Below are 22874 nucleotides of genomic sequence, written 5' to 3'. Positions count from 1 at the left end.
AGAAAAGAGAACCACTTGTATGAATATCAAAAGCTCAGATAGAAACCCAGTTCTAAGCAATGAAGGGAAAGCAGAAAGGTGGAAGGAGTATATAGAGGGTTTATACAAGGGCGATGTACTTGAGGACAATATTATGGAAATGGAAGAGGATGTAGATGAAGATGAAATGGGAGATATGATACTGCGTGAAGAGTTTGACAGAGCACTGAAAGACCTGGGTCGAAACAAGGCCCCGGGACTAGACAACATTCCATTAGAACTACTGACAGCCTTGGGAGAGCCAGTCCTGACAAAACTCTACCATCTGGTGAGCAAGATGTATGAGACAGGTGAAACACCCTCAGACTTCAAGAAGAATATAATAATTCCAATCCCAAAGAAAGCAGGTGTTGACAGATGTGAAAATTACCGAACTATCAGTTTAATGAGTCACGGCTGTAAAATAGTAACCCGAATTCTTTACAGAAAAATGGAAAAACTAGTAGAAGCCGACCTCGGGGAAGATCAGTTTGGATTGCGTAGAAATGTTGGAAGACGTGAGGCAATACTGACCCTATGACTTACCTTAGAAGCTAGATTAAGGAAAGGCAAACCTACGTTTCTAGCATTTGTAGGCTTAGAGAAAGCTTTTAACAATGTTGACTGGAATACTCTCTTTCAAATTCTGAAGGTGGCAGGGGTAAAATACAAGGAGCGAAAGGCTATTTACAATTTGTGCAGAAACCAAATGGCAGTTATAAGAGTTGAGGGGCATGAAAGGGAAGCAGTGGTTGGGAAGGGACTGAGACAGGATTGTAGCCTCCCCCGATGTTATTCAATCTGTATACTGAGCAAGCAGTAAAGGAAACAAAAGAAAAATTCGGAGTAGGTATTAAAATCCATGGAGAAGAAATAAAAACTCTGAGGTTCGCCGATGACATAGTAATTCTGTCAGAGACAGCAAACGACTTGGAAGAGCAGTTGAACGGAAAGGTCAGTGTCTTGAATGGAGGGTATAAGATAAACATCAACAAAATCAAAACGAGGATAATGGAATGTAGTCGAATTAAGTTGGGTGATGCTGAAGGAATTAGATTAGGAAATGAGACACTTAAAGCAGCAAAAGTGTTTTGCTATTTGGGGAGCAAAATAACTGATGATGGTCGAAGTAGAGAGGATATAAAATGTAGACTGGCAATGGCAAGGAAAGAATTTCTGAAGAAGAGAAATTTGTTAACATCAGGTATAGATTTAAATGTCAGGAAGTTGTTTCTGAAAGTATTTGTATGGAGTGTAGTCATGTATGGAAGTGAAACATGGACGATAAATAGTTTGGACAAGAAGAGAATAGAAGCTTTCGAAATGTGGTGCTGCAGAAGAATGCTTAAGATTAGGTGGGTAGATCACGTAACTAATGAGGAAGTACTGAATAGGGTTGGGGAGAAGAGAAGTTTATGGCACAACTTGACTAGAAGAAGGGCTCGTTTGGTAGGACAGGGGCGGAGGCATCAAGGGATCACCAATTTAGTATTGGAGGGCTGCGTGGTGCGTAAAAATCGTAGGAGGAGACAAAGAGATGAATACACTAAGCAGATTCAGAAGGATGTAGGTTGCAGTAGGTACTGGGAGATGAAGCAGCTTGCACAGGATAGAGTAGCATGGAGAGCTGTATCAAACGAGTCTCAGGACTGAAGACAACAACAACAGCAACATAGATGTGAGGAAGAGTGAAAACAGGTGAGATGCCGCATAGACATCTCACAGAAGTGAAAACAAATAAACGTGTGTGAACTGTGTTACAATAACAACAACATTACAATAAAATTATTCTACCGATAAAACTATTAGCCTTTAGAGCTCGGTCAGTTTACGATTCATACAGCATTCTCTAAGTCTATCATCTGTAATGATAAACCCCTGAGGTCTAGGGCGCCTTGTCATTGTTCGCAGGGCTCCCCCCGTTGGAGGTTCGAGTCCTCCCTCGGGCATGGGTGTGTGTGTTGTCCTTAGCGTAAGTTAGTTTAAGTTAGATTAAGTATTTTGTAAGTCTATGGACCGCTGATCTTGTTGTAACTGACAATTTGAAAGTTTTTACAACACAGCTTTTATTTACTTGAGTCTACATGGAAATTACTGAATAACAACGAAAAGTCACAATCACTAAGCCAGTATGAATTTCCTACTAGAGGCAACAAAAGATAACTTCTAAGTTTCCCACAAGAGTCCGAGGTAACACACAAACACCTAATTCCAAGTCCTATTCCGACGGTGAAGACGTAGTCTTCCGTGGATACATCCATGAGGTCGGTATTCGGCGTAAACTGACGTCCAGTGCTGGCTCTAGCCTTTAAATAGTACTGGCCGGCCAATCAGATGTTGGTGTGGTAATACTTACTGCAAGCCATCTCGAACTCCCTCTGCAGGAAGTGGTACACGGAATGTCTGTTTCCAAAACATCTGATGTTTATCATTGCTTACGCCTTGGACATAGACAACCTCGGTTCTGTGTGGTGTTAGATGTGTTGCTGGCCCGCAGGGGCTACCTTGGCGACGGCGTAACAGATCTCATCAGTTTGGTCCCATAGGCACTTACCACAAATTTCCAAATGTAATGATGGAGAATGGAAAAACGAATAACAGGCGCTGTTCTAAAACTATTTGTCCGTTACCCGTGCAGTCACGTAAAGGCATTCACATGTGTATGTGCATTAGTATAAAAAGATGTATACATGCATGCGTGTGCTCATGTGTGTGCGTATGGGTGGGCATGTGAGTGGGTGGGTGCGTATGGGTGGGTGTGTGTTTTCTTGCATCTGCTCTGGGATATCAATTTCCACTAAACTTGCTGCACGTATGGGTTAGTACCAGGAAACAATTCCATTGAGCTCAGATACCCCTTTTTGTGGGGATGGTAAAGTGGAAACTTAAACTCTTGAACGGCTGGAGAGATTTCTATCAGAACTAATGACATGTTGCTCACTGTCTCGGAAACAATACTGTGGGGAAACATTAAGACTGAGTGAAGATAAAATAAGATCAGTGACGGCAAAATAATGCAAGAAATAAAAAAAAAGATATTAGAATGAAAAGTGCGCGAATGGAAGAATGAAAAAATTAACAGCGTATTTGTTATTCAGTTGGATGGGATTACTACTCATAGTGTGTCTAGAGGGGACTATGGCTGTAACTTGAACAAACGCTTCGTCCCCTTGATGAGTGCAATATTGTGCAGAGGGCTGCATAATCAGTTGGTATATGTTTCCATGGGGTGACATATACAATGGAAAAAGAAGTGGAGAAGTGGTGCAAATGAGAGACACATTCTAAATTCTGAACAAGCCAGACCTAGAATCATAGTTCACTATTGTCATTATATTCTTGACATCCAGTGCCGAATAGTGCCATAGTTGAAGCCCTAACTAAACATCTATCTTTCCTTTGTCGCTATATAAAATACCCTTTCTAATAACTGATTTATTTATACGTACACATGTACATATTGATAGACCTATATTTATGTACTGCTGTGTCTGTGTTGCAGGGCCCGCCAGGTGACGCGATGCGTGGCCCCCCAGGACCCCCCGGTCCCCCGGGACCCCCTGGTCCCCCCTTCTCAGGGGGCGGCGCCGTCGACTTCTCCTCTGGCTTCGGAGACATGTCAGAAGGCGGCCAGGTAAACATCTCTTCCTGTCTCACCACACCACCACATCATCTGTGGGGTAGAAACTCGAGATACCAAAACTAAACTTCTGTTACACGTTTTGTGAACTTTCCATGCAACCGATGAGAACAGCCTCGTGAAATGTCAGTTCAAATTTACTCTTTTTAGCATTTGGAGTAGTTTTCGCAAAGAAGCGCAGACAGGGCCAAACTTATTCGTAAAATATACTCGACACTGTAGAGATACCCCGTCATTTCGTTTATGACTAAGCTATAATTGATGGGCGTATTTCAATTGTGGTACAAGTCCATTTTTGTTCATTTAGAGATACAGAGTCCTAAAGTTAAATGAGCGCTGAAAAATCTGCAGTTGAGGTACCAGAAATATTCAAGCACATGGCTTATTGCTAGAGATGAAACTTTCTTTCTGTTCTTTGGATAAATAATTTCAGAAGCATTATAGGCAGAAAAGTGGAGGTAATGGACGTGTACTACTGTTGAAATAAGCCCTTCAATTGTCTTTATTGTTGTGCGTCGCAGCACGAAGTTGCTTGGATATACTTGTATTTACTGAAGGTGTGTGATCAGTGAAGTAAGAACATGTGATGCATGCCTAAAATAATTCAGCAACAGAAACGTAGCTTCCTTGTGTCTTCAGTAGAAATACGATTGTTAAATGATATTAACGTAGCAACAACGTTGACACTGTATCAGTCGTACAATGCCGCCGAGCAGCAAAGTTGGTCAAAAACCAACTGCAGTGGTGGTCCACCTGTAGCCAGCGTTATAGAACTTTATCCATCCACAGAAACGTAACCAGTGGGCTGACAGGATTTTGTAATTTTCGAATTTTAAACAACTGAGTCAGTGAGTTCGAAGGCATATAATGCCCTAAGGATGAAACTTTACAGGGATATCCGAAACTTACTATATCCCAGATCACTGATAGTTATCCACATTGCTTTTATTGTAGGTGGGTTATATGATATCTAAAAAGTACACATAAATCAGTAGTGTACTCTAAGTACATCCTTTTGTGATAGTAATGTGATTGTTGATGTTATCTTTATGTTAATAATTTCCTATTATATTCCCATTACCTTCTTACATTATTAAATCTACAAAATATCTAACAAAATTGTCAAAAAGTTAGAAAATAAAAGTATAAAATGCGTTAACCAGATGCATGACATGTTTCGTCGACAATGAAAATAAAAACACGAAACAGAAAAATTCTGAGTAATTGAAATATTCCTGATGGAATTCCTATTCTATCACTCTTTAAAAGTGGATAAGCAGGGAATCAACTTAAAACTCTGACGTAATCTGAATATTGTTTAGGAAATACTTCCATAAATTCGGGAATGTGCTCCTCACTCACACCTAAGCGACCCAGATATAAGTCGAAGCTTCTCCCTGTTTAGATTCATAATGAAAGTTAACGATTAAGGATTCAAGGTGATAATTAACAACTGAAGCTTTGTGCACGCATTGTATCCATGATGACGCTACGTTATGGCGTAACGTTTATACCTTTTAAAATTCGAGTGACATTATTTAGATGAACAAGTGTATGTCGGAAGCTTCGTGTTTCCTGTAATTAACGTAAAGTGTAATTCACACCCCACATTGGCCTGTGTATGTAGTAAACCTGTCAAAATCACCATGAAACTGACCGGTACAACCCACCCTTAACATCCTAGGACCTAGCCGCCACAGTGTGTTGCAGAATTTTGTAATTAATTCTATTTTTACATGTCGGCCGGTGTTGACACCCTGTGAAGAACTATGTGCTGTCAACTCCTGGAGGTGCCACGGTTAATGTCATGCTGGTTCATTTTTTGTTCTGTTTATTTTTTTTCTTGTAGTATGATAAATGCACTGACAAAAGCTTTGCTACTGTGTTGATTAAATTATGCAGGGAAGAGAAATAGGGACATGGAGCATTTCCTTCTAGGAAATGGCAACGGATGGCGGTCTGCCGGCCGGGGTGGTCGAACAGTTCTAGGCGCTACAGTCTGGAACCGCGCGACCGCTACGGTCGCAGGTTCGAATCCTGCCTCGGGCATGGATGTGTGTGATGTCCTTAGGTTAGTTAGGTTTAAGTAGTTCTAAGTTCTAGGGGACTAACGACCTCAGCAGTTGAGTCCCATAGTGCTCAGAGCCATTTGAACCATTTTTGAACATCATGACAAACAATTAAACCTAATTACGCGTAGATTGTGGAGACCACATTATTTTGCGTCACGTTTGACGACGTAATGCCAGAGTTAACACTGAGAACCTGAGGATACGTACGATCCCAGACGATTAGTAATTTCTAAAATTGCATGTGAGTTTTGCAATAAACAAACAGCCTGTATTCCAGGTTCCAGAATGGGACAAGTGTCCCCTGTTACTGCCAACTCCCCCCCCCCCCCCCCCTCCCGCGCCACCCAGCCTCCCACAGACGCAAATCTTGCAATGACGTCACTCCACCTCGCATTCCGTAACCGAATACACAATGCCACCCGTATCCTCCACCAGCTCACTATATTACCGCACCTCTTCAAATACCTGCGGCATCTTGCCAGAGGTTAGTGTCCTGTGACCACGGATACGGCCTCAACGAATGCGCTATGGGTATGCAAATGACCAGGTCTTCCTAATGTATCGTACCTGATCCTGAGAGGTGATAAAGTACCCTCATCAACCACGTGGATTACACGGATGTACCGACTGTTGCTTATAAGAAACGCCGAAACCAGGTACCTGAAGCTCTCAATGTAATTAACTACAAACGGTCACCACCGGCTTTCCACTAGACAAGTCGACTGAAATGGTGGCCACAAAACAATTTACGGACACACAAAAAATAATTTCATCCGTGGTAGAATATCAAATTTGCATGACCTCAGCAGAGTGCACTACTGGAGCGGAATTTGGAATCGAGGAGTTGCAAAAGCAGTAGAATAGTCACTAGGCGTACAAATGGTAACAGCATCAATTAATTGATTCGTGAGCAGTTATCGGCTGAAAGTCCCCGAAAAAGGAAAAGCTGCCTCGTAAAAAAACTGCACGACTCAAGTAATTCAAGCAGTGCCTGAGAAACACTAACGCAGCTGTAAAGCCATAACCTGAAACTGAAGGCACGCGCCACAATTTGCAGTGCCGCCTTGCGCGAGTATTGGAGCCGAAGGCGGTGGCTCCGACCGCTGCTAAAGGAGAATGCCGCTGCTCGTAGCGGGTTTACTGTGTGGAGCCAAAAAAGTCATCATGTCGATACCGATGTCTACATCTACATTTATACTCCGCAAGCCATCCAAGGGTGTGTGGCGGAGGGCACTTTACGTGCCACTGTCATTACCTCCCTTTCTTGTTCCAGTCGCGTATGGTTCGCGGGAAGAACGACTGCCGGAAAGCCTCCGTGCGCGCTCGAATCTCTCTGATTTTACATTCGTGATCTCCTCGGGAGGTATAAGTAGCGGGATGCAATATATTCGATACCTCATCCAGAAACGCACGCTCCCGAAACCTGGACAGCAAGCTACACCGCGATGCAGAGCGCCTCTCTTGCAGAGTCTGCCACTTGAGTTTGCTAAACATCTCCGTAACGCTATCACGTTTACCAAATAACCCTGCGACGAAACGCGCCGCTCTTCTTTGGATCTTCTCTATCTCCTCCGTCAACCCGACCCGGTACGGATCCCACACTGATGAGCAATACTCAAGTATAGGTCGAACGAGTGTTTGCGGTTGAATAACCTAAAAGTCACGAAAAAGTTTAACTCCCGAATGACTTAGCAGAAGCCCGAGGTCCAACCGTCTCCTTCATCCGACTAGCCACCAACTCGACTAACTCCCTCTGGTGCGGAAAACCTTCCTCCTCACCTCGGAATAGCACTTGCAAAAACCTATGTGCGACCATCAGCAAAAAGGCCTAAGTGAAACGCCAATCCGAGACCCAGAAAGTGGTTACCTGTCTCCCACGGTATAATTTAACATGCATCAGCCAATGAAAACCGTAGTTTGACTAGCCAGCAGGGACCGAGCGAAGATTCCGTCGTTCTCCTCTGCACGATGGAAAAAGTCTGCAAATCTTTGAAATGTTACCAGCCTCGTTCCCAAGGTAGAGTTTTCTGAATTGAGCGAGTGGCAATGGATCTGGCTTAGCGAGACAATGCGACGAGAGCATACGTTGCAGCCGGTTTCACCGTGGACTGCCTCAAGCGCTCGTCGATGCTTTTAACGAGGGCCGGGTCCCAGCGCTTTCGCCCGTGGGGCGCTGGATGCTGTCGTCAGCGGATCCATCTCCCACTGACCAGACGCGGCCGTCGGATAATCTCCGGGACGCCGTTCGCCACAAAGATTCCTTTTCTGTATCCCAGGTTCTAGGAATAACGAGGCTCGACCGAGATGTTACTCTGCAGAGCTTGCGAAGGCTGTGAGAGGAGACTCCGCTTGCCGAGCCGAGATGTAGACAAAAAAATGGTTCAAATGCCTCTGAGAACTACTGGACTTAACATCTGAGGTCACCAGTCCCCTAAGAACTACTTAAATCTAACTAAACTAAGGACATCACACACATCCGTGCCCGAGGCAGGATTCGAACCTGCCACCGTCGCATTACCGCGGTTCCGGACTGAAGCGCCTAGAACAGCTCGGCCACAACGGCTGGCGAGATGTAAACAGAGAAACCTGAATGTCACCAGAAGTGAGACCAAAATCCAGTACGATCATCCATCTACATTACTAGCAACTTTTTCCTAACCACTCACGAGTTATATCCGTAAAACTGCGAGTAATGCACAGTGAACACAGAACGATTCGGAAAGCAAAATGAAGAAATGAAAGTCCGATATGCTAACCACGTATTCAAAGATGGATCCTATTCGAGGCATGGCCGGTAACAGGCTACCGCCTCACAACGTTAGTGTGTCCCACATGTTCCGTAGACTTGACGATCGTATTACTTCCCCCTTCGTCGAGAAGCCTGGCCCGTTGCCTTGTCCTAATTGTATCAGCACTTCCCGATTCCATTCCAACACTCCACATCCTGTCGTATATTCATCGCTTTCCTCGCTCAGACGAGGAATTCATCCCTGAAACCTATCTTTCTCATCTACCACAACCTACCCTATCTGTCATGTCCATCTCCGTGTGCTACCAGAGAGCCGGGTAGTACGTTCGTGAACAATTTGCCTCCATCTTGATATTCTTCTTGCCTCGATAAAGTTTCTCGAATTTCTCCTCTAGTCTTCGGGTCTTGCTTAATTTGATCCAGCCATGTTTTTCAGGGTCGTCCTACTGATCTTATCCCCAGCACATTTCTGTCCAGGTATTGCTTGACAAGCGATTACCCTTCATCCTCTTCACATGTCCAAACCAGCTGAGTCGCGCAGTACTGAGACTGGCAGATCCGCTTGCATCTCCCCTCTGATATCTTCCTTCCTAATTTTATCTCTTCTATTTTTGTGCGAGTCCGATCGCAGAAACTTCGTTTCACATGCCTGTAACTTGCTCAAATTTTCACACAGCATTCCAAGTTGTATGTCATAGTCGGCAAGAGATACGTCTGAAACACGGTCTATTTGGTTCCCACATGAACTCCCTTGTTCCATGCAAGGTTCTGCACATGATGAAAAAGTTTGGATCCCTTTGTTAGTCTGTTCTGTACGCCTAGATGGCAGTTTCATTCCCTCCTAGCTAACTGAAAGTTTCCACACTTTCAGTTTTGTCTCCGTCGAACATCACGCAGGTTCCCTGCTCATAGCCATGCTACAGTTTTGCTCTCGCGTGTTGTAGCTTATACTCTTTGAACGTTGAGGTCCATTTATCTAATCTTCCCTGCACCTCTAGTTCTGTACTTCCCCAAAGAGCTACATCACCAGCAAAGAGGTCACCATTTGCCATACCCTTGATTTCATTTATAATCGGACCCGCAAGTGCAATGGAAAGTAATGACCTGTACCCATTGAGACTGAAGCCGTTTCTATATTTTCCCCCGAGCTTCTAACTAAAAAGCTTTTCTGTCCACTCCACATAACCCCCACTAAAATTATAGTCGAAGACTGGGGTGGCTTCCTGCGCGACTTGGAGCACATACAGTGGAAATAAGGGTGGGGGGGGGGGCGGAAAAAATCAGAACCGTTTCCCAGGCAGGACCGAGCGTGGTATCCACTGGGAATGCAGCCTCAGACCTATGTCTTTTAAAATGCATTTTGAAAGTGCCGTACAATGCTGGAAAGAAGTTGTTTGTACCAAAAAGAGTATAAACTGATGACAAAAGGACATTTCAGATGCTTTTTTTCTTTCTTGAGGGTTTTTCATTTGCTTGGGGCATGGAAGACAAGTAGCAATTCCCACATAAACTCAGCAAGATCTGCTCTCTTTGAAATGCGGTGACCCCAAAAAGAATCAAAATGTCAGACGACGTTCATAGGAAAATAGGTATGTAGATACAAAAAATAGTTATTGTCAAACAAGTTCTTTTCGTTTCCATTTTAACAATCAAGAGTGCGGTATCAGTTTTATCTATGACGACGATAAATAGATGAAACTAAACAGATCTTAAGTTGTTGCAGGACAATGAAACACAACCTACAAGATAAAACATGATTGGAAATTCAACATCGGCAAAACGGTTAAGAAATTAAATAAAATCAGTTCACTTGCAAATATCACATGTTCCACGGCAGAAGCAAGCTTCAGGTTGGTGCACGACTGACGTAGTGCAGCTTAAACGTCCACAGGCTACATATCTACCTTTAAAAATACGTATATATTGAATTTTATTCGCGAAGAAATTTTATAATATTGGCAAACTAACAACATCTTCCAAATAGCTTTACTGTATTAAGCTACACTGTGTATAGAACTATATGTATTTATAAACGCTGTACAAGACACAAGCTCATATCTAACAACAACAAAAACAGCAAAAAACGCCTGAAGCTTCTTTATGCTGTCTCCAGCGTGCATACCTTCACTTTATGTGGTCCTAAAATCGGTCGCTACACTGACACACACATCAGGAAGCATCAAGTGTTCCTAGGCGCACTATCGCCCAGGTACAACACTCTCTCCCTCTTTATAGATGGAAATCACGGATATCACAAAAATGGCGAAAGCCTTACGTACGCGTCGGAGATGAAATTCCTTAGACATCAGTGCGTATACATTACGAAGAGATCAATGTTTTTAGCATCAGCGACAACGTAAAATATTGCAGAAACAAATGTGGCAGCGTCCAAATGAAATAAGAAGTAGCAGTATTACGAAAACAGTATACGACTACAATCCAGCAGGTCGCAGGAGTATCAGAACATCTAGGAAGAAATCTGAATGATGAAATGTGGAATGGGCCAAAAGTTCCTTTAAAGGGAGGAAGAAGAAGGCCCATTTAGTCGTCTCCGCCCAAATTGCTAACCCACAGCCACCAGAAGACCTCATTACGATCCTCCCGACACGTCATATAATTTTGACCGTCGCCCTTTCTTTACGTGTTCCTCGGAAGAGGGAGGATACACATGGGCTCAAAGTATCAGTGGAAACATTGAAGACATTACCCCTGAATCTCCGAAACCTAACAGCCGGCGATAAAGACACGCGCCTTTTCTTTTTTCGAACAAGTCGCAAGAACAAGACGAGTGTTAGCCGAGAAATTGTTTTGTCAAATGTCTTCAGGTTTCCAGGGGATTCATTCTCAGAAAAAGCTTTCGACAATCGCTCGCTGATGAGAAGGCTTTTCTAAGCGCACTGACTAAACAGGAAATAAAGAAATCCTCGCTTCTGCGCCGGCGAACGGTTTCGCGGTCTCTCCGCGCCTTTTGTACCCGGAGGTCGTAACTCGGCGCGACTCGCTTTGTATTCCGCGAAGCGGGAAGGCGCGTGTTGGAGCCGTCGCATCTTGAACAGCGGGAGCACACAGGCAGCTAAACGGCTGCGGAACCGCCCGCGCCCGCCGGAATAGCAAGCGGGGCATTCCATTCCGCTGCAACCGAGACACGCGGCCGGCGGCGTATCGAGAAAGGATGGCTCTGTTTGACCTAATACCCAGGCGTATCAAGGTCGTTATTACGGCCAGAGATGCTTGTTCTGGGTACTGATTTCTCAGGATCAATGCAACCAAATTGCGTGGAAATGTAATCACATGTCAGTTCTAGTATAATATACACTCCTGGAAATTGAAATAAGAACACCGTGAATTCATTGTCCCAGGAAGGGGAAACTTTATTGACACATTCCTGGGGTCAGATACATCACATGATCACACTGACAGAACCACAGGCACATAGACACAGGCAACAGAGCATGCACAATGTCGGCACTAGTACAGTGTATATCCACCTTTCGCAGCAATGCAGGCTGTTATTCTCCCACGGAGACGATCGTAGAGATGCTGAATGTAGTCCTGTGGAACGGCTTGCCATGCCATTTCCACCTGGCGCCTCAGTTGGACCAGCGTTCGTGCTGGACGTGCAGACCGCGTGAGACGACGCTTCATCCAGTCCCAAACATGCTCAATGGGGGACAGATCCGGAGATCTTGCTGGCCAGGGTAGTTGACTTACACCTTCTAGAGCACGTTGGGTGGCACGGGATACATGCGGACGTGCATTGTCCTGTTGGAACAGCAAGTTCCCTTGCCGGTCTAGGAATGGTAGAACGATGGGTTCGATGACGGTTTGGATGTACCGTGCACTATTCAGTGTCCCCTCGACGATCACCAGTGGTGTACGGCCAGTGTAGGAGATCGCTCCCCACACCATGATGCCGGGTGTTGGCCCTGTGTGCCTCGGTCGTATGCAGTCCTGATTGTGGCGCTCACCTGCACGGCGCCAAACACGCATACGACCATCATTGGCACCAAGGCAGAAGCGACTCTCATCGCTGAAGACGACACGTCTCCATTCGTCCCTCCATTCACGCCTGTCGCGACACCACTGGAGGCGGGCTGCACGATGTTGGGGCGTGAGCGGAAGATGGCCTAACGGTGTGCGGGACCGTAGCCCAGCTTCATGGAGACGGTTGCGAATGGTCCTCGCCGATACCCCAGGAGCAACAGTGTCCCTAATTTGCTGGGAAGTGGCGGTGCGGTCCCCTACGGCACTGCGTAGGATCCTACGGTCTTGGCGTGCATCCGTGCGTCGCTGCGGTCCGGTCCCAGGTCGACGGGCACGTGCACCTTCCGCCGACCACTGGCGACAACATCGATGTACTGTGGAGACCTCACGCCCCACGTGTTGAGCAATTCGGCGGTACGTCCACCCGGCCTCCCGCATGCCCACTATACGCCCTCGCTCAAAGTCCGTCAACTGCACATACGGTTCACGTCCACGCTGTCGCGGCATGCTACCAGTGTTAAAGACTGCGATGGAGCTCCGTATGCCACGGCAAACTGGCTGACACTGACGGCGGCGGTGCACAAATGCTGTGCAGCTAGCGCCATTCGACGGCCAACACCGCGGTTCCTGGTGTGTCCGCTGTGCCGTGCGTGTGATCATTGCTTGTACAGCCCTCTCGCAGTGTCCGGAGCAAGTATGGTGGGTCTGACACACCGGTGTCAATGTGTTCTTTTTTCCATTTCCAGGAGTGTATTTGTCCAATGAATATCCGTTTATCATCTGCATTTCTTCTTGGTGTAGCAGTTTTAATCGCCAGTAGTATACGTATTTTTAAAAGTAAATATGTAACCTGTGGACGTTTAAGCTGTACTAAGCCAGTCGTGCACCATCCTGAAGCTTCAAGCGATACGTCTTGTGCCGTGGAACATGTGATATTTGCAAGTGAACTGATTTTATTTAATGTCCTAACAGTTTTGCCGAGGGGGAGTTCTTACTGGACAGTTGACCCGGAAGTGCTAAGCATACTACCCGTAACCTCCAAAGCCAACCAAATTGTTAACAGTCTCATTTTTACAGATCCCTATGTTGACTAATACACGAAAGTAACTAAATTGTAGAACAGAAAAATTGAATATTGAAAGCTGAAATTTAACACGGAGTGCGTAAGGTTTCTGGAAGTAGAAATTAAATATATATAACTGATGGTTCTGCTTATTATTTCCTCTCTGCAGTTCAGAATTTTTTCGCTAACAAGATTGTTGTTCGGTATTCAGTGCGAAGACCGCTGTGATGTAGCTATCCCAGCTGGTTCGCTCTGCGACAGGGCTCTTCATTCTGCGTAGTCGGATCCTGAGGCACAGTACATGCGTGGAATCGACCTGGACGGACCACGGAGCGTGATACTCTGCCTTCACCCTGGCCCTCACCTCTCAAAGCTGTGAAGATGCTCCCAGAGCTACGTTGAAACTGTAGGTCTCCTTTCCCCGGTCGGTTTACTGAGGTGGGTTCGAGGCACGTAAGTCGCTCAAGTTACGTCCAATCGAAAGAATTTCCAGCAGGCCGTTGAGCCCCACGAAATTTTATTAGTGTTATTATCTCGGCATAACTGTTGGAACTGTCATACATGTAAACCTGCTTGCGCTAGTCAAGGCTTGTTCACCCCCCAAAAATTTTACACCCAGCCCTCTTTCACGTACACACTGTCATCCGGCACCAAATTAACTGTTCCTTGCTACGACAGGAAGTGTGCTAGCCACTGCGCCCTCCTTTTATGTAGTTACACCATAAACTTCTTCTCTCCCCGTTTCGGTTTAGCGCCTCCTAATTAGTTAATCGATCCATTCATCTAAGCTTCACCACTTCAGCGGCTTCTGTTGTTCTTTTTCTCTGTATTATCTATCGTCGAAGTTTCACTTCCGGGTACCGTCGTACTCCACATAAATACTTCGAGAAAATAAAATATTTCGCTTTTTAAGGAAACCTTTTCTTGCTTTTATCGGTCTGCATTTTAAATCCTCCGTACTTCTCCCATCGTCGTTGTTTTCCTCCGCAAATAGCAAAATTCGTCTACAACTTTCGGCGTCTCACTTCCTAATTTAATTTCCTCAGCAGCACCTGATTTAATTCGACTACATTTCATTATCTTTGTTTTACTTTTGTTTATATCCATCTCATACCCGGATTTTGAGACACTATCATTCCTTGCAACTGATCTTGCTGTATGTGACAGAATTGCATTTTCATCGGCAAGCCTTAATTTTCTTTCAATTCTCCCTTTATAATTTTAAAGAGTGTACTCCAGTCAACATCATCAATAGTTGACTCTAAATCTACAATTTATAATCATGTACTTTGGCCCTTCTTCAATTCAGCATCTATGATACGTCGTGTTCCTACATTTCTCCGCAACGCAAATCGGTCTTCCCCGAACTCGGCTTCTGCCAGTCTCTCTATTCTTCGGTAAGTAATTCTTGCAGCCAAGACTTGTTAAACTGATGACTGCACATGCCAGCACCTGCCTTCTTTAAAACCGGGATTATTACATTCTTCTTAAAGATAGAGGGTACTTCGCCTGTTTCATACGAGATAGAATATTTTTATCATAATTACTTCTCTCTTCTGAGGGAATGACGAATACTCCAGGAACCTTGCTACCGTTAACATACGGAACATTTATATAATGTTGTGCGCTTAATAGGCCAATCAAAACTTAAACAAAAAAGGCTAAAATCGCAACGCGTGGTGTAGTCCGATTTTTTTGATGACCTTTTAGGATCAGTGGGGGTTGTGCGAATCCAAGTTTGCAGCTTCGAAAAAACTGCTTCCTGAATATTACGTGTAAACTTGCGAAATTTTTGGATTTTTTTTTAAATTGTTGCCTAATAACCCATAAACTATGCGTTTTCCTATATTAGTCGTTATTACCGTTTTTCAAGTACATTACTATGCAGCAATTTAAGTCCGATAGCAGCTCTGTAGATTCAATAACTTCCGAGGTATGGGAATCCAAATACTGGCATTTTTTACCAAAAATGAAGATTTTAAATTTAGCTCTTGTCTCGAGCTGAATATCGCCGTAGCACCTCCTCTTGCGAGAAAAGTCAGGATAACTGTTATTGTAGTAAATTTTATTGGCTTTCATGAAATGAAGTTTCCAGGCCCATTAGTTCTCTTGAAACCGTACAAAAATAAAATGTCCAGATTGTTAGTGTCAAATTTAGAAGTGCACTGGAAAACCTGGAAGGAGAAGGCCGTACCTCTAAGCTCTTCCTGCAGTATTATCGAATGACTGTACTTATGAAGAGATTCATTCAGCTACAGAAGATGGGGTGTTGGGAGCTTCGCCTGGATACAGTAAGCAAAGTGCTACCTGTTGTTTCACCCAGTGGGCCGTATTTCTTGTGCTAGAACTGCTCGTCTGTATTTACAAGACTTGAGTAACCTATACCACTGGAGAGTCCCAAAGGAATTTACTGTTTTCATTGAAGGAGACTTCACGATTCGTAGATCTGATAAATTTTCGTTAGGTTTGTGCACAGATTTAACTATCAGACAGTTTCGAATGAGATCTGGGGTGACAAATACATGGAAGTGGTACTTTCTCGTTGGACTGGAGGAATGGTGTATATAATAAACCTCTGCGACCAGCTGGAACGGTTTTGGGACATTTTGTCTACGACATCAGCACATCCCGTCGATACGAGGCCAATAGACATCATACGGGACACCGCTGACATGGAAAAACTTCATAACCGGTTCGGTATCCATCTTCTGTTTTACTCGCAAAATAGTGTCCGTCAGCAACGGAATCGTAGAGAAAATATTTTCCGTCAGCAACGGAATCGTGGAGGTGCTAAAATAAATTGCCAACTAGCTGAAAAAAAGGGGGTGAGGGCAATGTATCTGTCAAATTCCAGTGCATTTGGGAAGACAACTTTCAAAAGAAAAAACAAAGTGCGTACTTTTGGCGACAATCCCCAAGTCATAGAGCGCGTAACTAGTTTGTTGGCGTGGATCCACTCACCGTCTTCCGAAGGACGTGCACCACTAAGCGGTTGGTGTGAACGGACTGAGCATTTTAAATTAGAACTGGCCCCTTTACCCACTTGCACTGACCAACGAAGAGGCGATACGTAAGGGGAAAAATCCAGTGTCTAAGCGGCTTTCTCTCCACTTTCCCCAAAATGCCTCTCCTGGAGACAAAAGATTTGTACTGGTAGATGGGATTCCTTTTCCACAAGGCTATCTGACACGAGAAGATTCGTCAGGGCTATCAGTGCTACCACCATCACCTACACATAATACAAGATTAGCAGGAACTATTCAGCGGTGTCTGTCGATACCGTGATGATGGGATCCTCAGGAGTACTAAAACTGCAGAACGACTGTGCGGTGCCACTGCCATTTTTTGTAATAGGGTCGTGTTTGACTCTTCGACTATCATCACAATGCCCTAGGACAGACTGTTAGCCAACGACTCCAATCAAAGACACTTCTCTGAGGAGAGCTCTGCCTTTGTACGGGAAAGCACTGAAATAGAAGAGGCAAACCGCGACCTTATCCGTACCGCCATCGATAAAAGCACGTCCTACGAGAACGTAATCGTGGTTGGACACGAGGTTGATTCACTCGTCCTTCCGAAATGTTTACTTCCAGAAAAAGAAAGTCAAGTGGTACTTAGTTTTCCACCACATTTTTAGGGAGGAAAAATAGATTTGTCCCCCCCCCCCCCCCTCCCCGATGGCTACCAGATTTGAACTCTTCCTACAGGCATTCCGCGCCGGCCGTTGTGGCCGTGCGGTTCTAGGCGCTACAGTCTGGAACCGTGTGACCGCTACGGTCACAGGTTCGAATCCTGCCTCGGGCATGGATGTGTGTGATGTCCTTAGGTTAGTTAGGTTTAAGTAGTTCTAAGTTCTAGGGGACTGATGACCACAGATGTTAAGTCCCATAGTGCTCAGAGCCATTTGAACCATTTTTGAACACGCATTCCGCGGATGCGACACCAGTCGATCCTTTTCTGGCAAGGAAAAACAAAATGGTGGAGTGTGTTTCAAAAGAACAGGTGCCTGATTGACGTCACTACCGTGTTTCTCTTCCCAGACGATAGTCACAAAACTGTAGCCGAAGTTGGAGACAAGTTCCCGATGGAGGGGACACATGCATCGACACCTTACACGGTTTTCGGTTCCACCTTTTCGTAAAATCAGCAGAAAATTCGATGGAGGACCTGTCGCATTTGTCCCTAACCATCACACATACCACCAAGTGCAAAAAAGGAAGTGTTGAAGGATGCCAAAGAGTGGGGTTGGTGGAAGAGCTATTAGCTCTAATAACATTATGTGAACCAGCCCTTTAAAAGTTCGACAGATCACACAGATCACAAGAAGGGATGCACTAGAGCTTACACCTATGCTGTGGGAGACTCAGCTCTGTGTATTCACTGCTGTGGTACGACTTCCCCCGACGTCGCCACGAGTAATGATCCATGAGGATGAACGCGACTCCGCAACCCGCAGTGGACGCAGCACCCCAGCAACCTCCTCCTGTCTCGGAACACGACTGAGCCCCGAAGAAACCAAAGCACTGCCAAGGGAAACTCTTCATCTGACCCTCTTCAGTTTTAGTGGTAAAATGACCCAGTGGATAGCTCGTCAAAACAGAACACAGATCAAGCGTGAAAACAGGAAGGGGGTCACGGAACTGTGAACAAAAAGCGAAAGAGAAACAGTGAAGGGTCCAAGCTCAAGATGCGCAACAAGAACACGGCCTCGTGGTGACGGTGCTGCAGTACAAAAACCGGAGATTCGTGTTCTAATCTCTCTTGTACCATTTCTTTACACAAAATTATAAACTGTCCATCCGGTCATTGACGTCGTCGTTCTCCATCTGTAGCCTTGGCAACTGTGATACTATACGATGGTCATAGAATATGAGTTGCGTGGTAAGAATGTATTACCGTCGCAAATAAATGTGATGAATAGCAAGAGCAAACGAGACGCCGCCTACACACCTCATAGAAATGAAAACAACAAGCAGATGGGCGTGAACAGTGCTAGAGCAAAGGAGTTCAAGATTCGGAACTTTGAAAACGGAACTCAAGTGGTACTGGTGTAGAACAAATAGGAGATACGTACGTATCGAGATCCCTTGCAGACGGACCTTACACCACGACATAGACACAAATTTGAATACAGCTAACACACACCGACGGACAGTTCATAATTTTGTGGGAAAAAATGTTGAGTCGCGAGGGATGTTTGAACACGGATATTCCTCTTTGCAGTCCAACAGCGTAACCACGTAACCATAACGCAATGGCTATTCAGACCGCTGGGTGTTGCACGTCTTGAGTTTGGACAGTTCAGTACACCTTCTTCCTGTTTTCATGCATGATCTATGTTCAGTTTTTGACGGGCTATCTTCTAAGCCATTTTACCACTAAATTTGAGGGAGGTGAGATTGGGAGTTTCCCTTGTGAGAGTTTTCAGTTATTGACATGAATGAGTTTTTAAAAACGTACGTGCATCTGAAAATGCTTTTATGCCTTTCAACGCGATGATATTCATTTTTTATTCTTTTCTCGAACGCTCGCTATTTGTTATTAGTTAGTGTTTACGCGTATTTCTTCAAAAACTTAAGTTTTCTGACATTTTGTTTTGTAAGATTTTAAGAGAACTACTGGGGCTGGAGACTTAATTTTGTGCTTAAACGAAAGCCAATACAATTTACTGAACCTCAGTCCTCATGACTTTTCTCGCAGGATGAGTGATAATGCCGAAATTCAGCCTAAAACAAGAGTAAAACTTAAAATTTTCATTTTTGGCAAAAATGGCCAATGTTTGAAGTTCCATGCCTCTGAAACTAGTGGTTGTATAGAGTTACGGTTGGACTTAATCTATTGCATATTTAATGCACTTTAAAAACGATAATAACGATTAATACCGGAAAACGTTTAATTTGAGTTATGAAGCAAGAACTAGAAAAAGTCCAAAAATTTTGTAGTCTTTCACGTATTACTCAGGAAGCATAGCCTTTTCAAAGCTGCAAACTTGGGTTCACACTACCCTAACTGGTGCCAACAACATATCAGAAAACAAGAACTACATGACGTTTTGTAATTATAATGTCTAATTTCACTTGCCTTTACCTTCTTGGTGCAAAATTTTCGATTGAACCCAACTTGGGTGGCATGCGTGCCTCTTTGTGTACTTTTGTATTCAACCGCAAGTCACGAAAGCTAGCTGATCGTTTACGAGACTTTTCCACAATATAAAATCTTGTTGTGACCACCGAGAATCGCACCCTACACTTTCGTCTTAGTTTCCAACTAAGCTACCCACTAAATCACTTTTTTATATGCTTTTTGAATCGTTCCTCCCCTTCCTCCTTCCTTCCGCTACTCGTCCTTTTTCTTGAACAAGCATTCTCAGCTTTTTAATATCTCTAATATTAAATCTTCTGTTTGTCGAAAAGTTTCTAACAAAGGGCCTTGCCTCTTTAGACTTAATGCATTTTCTTCCTTCTAACTTAAAGCCTCGCGTTTTCATAATACCAAAAATATTTCATGTTCGAAAGACAGAATTCTCGCTTCTTTAGAAAACACAGCTTTAAATTCTGCTTAAATCGAACAGCTACTCTTCAAAGCACAGATAAATTCGGAGCAGGACTTCCGGTTCCTCCCTTCCTTCAACTGTCTTACTCACATGGTCTCTGTCTTCCCAAGATTATAAACTAACGTATTAATTTCTCTGGTCATTTTACAACAGATATTATTGGAAATATTTCATATTCAAATTTAAAAAGTTTTGCAATAACGTTATCAACAAAACTAAGTGCTACACAGGTTTACATTTATTCGAGAGACTAGCTTAGCCCCCGCTGCTTGGCTCGCATGGACTGTAAGCCCTGCAGATTTTTTTTCCTTTTTATTTTATCGACTTTTCATGTTGTTCACAAATTGCAACACATTCTAAACTTTTCACGCTAATTAAGGCCATATAAGCATGGTCTTTTCCGAATGTACTCCTGGCCAGAAAGCGATTCTGGTAGCTGGAGTCCAAAGTTTTTGTTATCTTGCCTTTCGCATTCTTGTGAAGATATTTCCATAACAACTTTCGTCCTCTAACAAATACTTCTTTATATCTAACTAAGAGTGAAATACTAATTTCCTAAATTTTGCTTTAATTTTTTTTTAAATTTTATTCTTAAAAATTTACATTCTCTCTTGCATTCCCTTAGGAGTTTAATTTCCAGAAACAGTGAAATACCTGTTTCTTGTTTCTAACCGCGAAGTAAAATACCAGTTGTCATAGATGTGGTCTTAAAAACTCTTTAGTAGTTCTTCAATAATTATTTATTTTCAAAAAAACGTTTCACCCACTATTTTACCCCTTAGTGGCTGCATTACAAAAATTCTGAAACACGTATGTTTTTATTATCTGAGTGAGAAGCCAAATACCAGTTTTCGTGGTCCTGGCTTCAAAATTCCCTTAATAGCGACGTAGTTTCATTAAACCTTTCAGCCCCCATTTCAGTCCCTCAGGAGTGGAATTTCAGACAATCCCTTCTTAGGAGGCGCATACGATATAAGATCCATACCCTCTCCAAACTTCAAATTTCTATCCTTAGAGGGTTGGGCTGGACGAAGATGAGTCAGTAAATCAATCTAGCCCTATTTCACTCTTTTAGAGGTTGAATTTGCGAAAACAATGAAACACATATTTTTTCTTCTCTAACCAAGAACCCAAACACGAATTTTCAAAGATTTAGCTTTAAAAATGTTTTCGCAGTGGAATACTTTCATAAAATATTTCACCCCCTTAGGGATTCAATTTCCAAAAACAGGGACATTTGTATGTTTTATTTCTCACGGAGGAGCCAAATGTAAATTATCATGGGTTTAGTTTCAAGACTGCTTGTACAATGAAATATTTCCATAAAAGCTTTCATCCCCATAGGGCTGAATTTCCAAAAACAGTGAAACACTTTTAACTGAGAAACCAAATTTAAATTTTCATAGATTTACCTTTATAGATGCTTCCATAATCAAATATTTTCATAACAGATCTCATCCCCCCTATTTCACCCTTTTGGGGTTCAATTTCCAAAAACCAAGGAGTCAAATACTAGTGCTTATTGATGTAGCTTTAAAAACACTCCAGTAGTTCTTTAGTTATGATGTTTCCAAAAAAAGGCTTTCATTCACTTTTTCACTCCCATAGGATTAAATTTCCAAAAATGCTGAAACACGTGTTTCTTTATTTCTGACCGAGAAACCAAGTACCAATTTTCGTAGGTTTAGCTCCAAAATTGCCTTAACAGCGACATTTTAAAGAAAAAAAACCTTCATCCATTATTTCACCCCCTTAAGGTTGCCTACGTATAAAATGCACTCCTTCTGCAGATTTCAAGTTTCTGTCCACGCATGGGCGTGTGTGTCTCGTTCTTAGCACAAGTTAGTTTACGTGGTGTATAAGTCTAGCGAACAATGACCTCAGCAGTGTGGTCCCTTAGGAATTCACACACATTTGAACATTTACGAAAAGTTTACATCAATGCCAAACATCCGTTCGCTTGGCATAAGCCCCGCTAGACGTTAGCATGTTCCACAGATATGCCAATTCACTCACTACATAGTAAACTTAGATCGGACATCAATATATGTTATAGTTATACTGATAGAAATAGCTGTTTTGTGGGATTCTGAATGAGATATAGCATATTAAGTTTTGGTTCTTATCGTACAGTAATTGTTGGTTGTTTACTGTGTGTAGTGTCAAGACGAATCCCTTGAATCTGTTTAAGTGCCAACGGAAAGAAAAACACCAGAAAAAGTTAGATGCAAAGGAACTCCCAGACTGAGAAAGTGACGGAACCAAATAAGCGTGAGTACAAGCGAACAAACAAGTGTATAATGAGCGTAAGTTATTGTGTTTGTCCGAAAAATAAAAATGCACAAGAGCTCCCACTTACACAAAAATGGGAAACGGAGTGTAACGAAAGCTTAAAAATTATTTCGTTGTTGTCCTAAACTGTGCTTAATTATGTAGAAAACAACAAAATTCCCCAAAAGCAATTCTTTCTTTTTCAGATAAGTTATGCATATTATTATTATTATTATTATTATTATTATTATTGGCAGTGGCTGTAGTTGTACAAATGTACTGATAAGCATAACTGTTATACTCCGATGCTGTTAATTTCACGCTCTCATATTTATCTGAATCTAAACATGTGTGAACATGAGGCGCCACTGTAGTATGTGACACGAGTTTCTACCTGCCACGCCTGCCCGCTCCCGAGACGAAGCGTTCTCAACAGTCGGGCGGACTGACGGACGACAAAGAGATCCTACAAGGGTTCCGTTTTTACCGACTCAGGCACGAAAGCCAAAAAATGAATGTCAGTT

At 43.4% G+C, this 22874-nt stretch overlaps 1 protein-coding gene across 1 annotated transcript in view; it reads left to right on the top strand.

Moving 5' to 3' along the window:
- LOC124607003 (collagen alpha-1(XVIII) chain-like) overlaps nucleotides 1-22874 on the top strand; it is a 939249-nt gene that overhangs the window by 712801 nt on the left and 203574 nt on the right. Inside the window, exon 6 of the mRNA XM_047139151.1 lies at nucleotides 3521-3652. Coding sequence (XP_046995107.1) covers nucleotides 3539-3652 — 114 coding nt within the window. The 5' untranslated portion in view covers nucleotides 3521-3538. The remainder of the gene's footprint in view (nucleotides 1-3520; nucleotides 3653-22874) is intronic.

Source organism: Schistocerca americana, chromosome 3 (assembly GCF_021461395.2).
Source record: "Schistocerca americana isolate TAMUIC-IGC-003095 chromosome 3, iqSchAmer2.1, whole genome shotgun sequence".
Taxonomy (NCBI): Eukaryota; Metazoa; Arthropoda; class Insecta; order Orthoptera; family Acrididae; genus Schistocerca; species Schistocerca americana.
The sequence above is the reverse complement of the archived record's forward strand: the minus strand, read 5'-3'. Positions and strand labels throughout refer to the sequence as shown.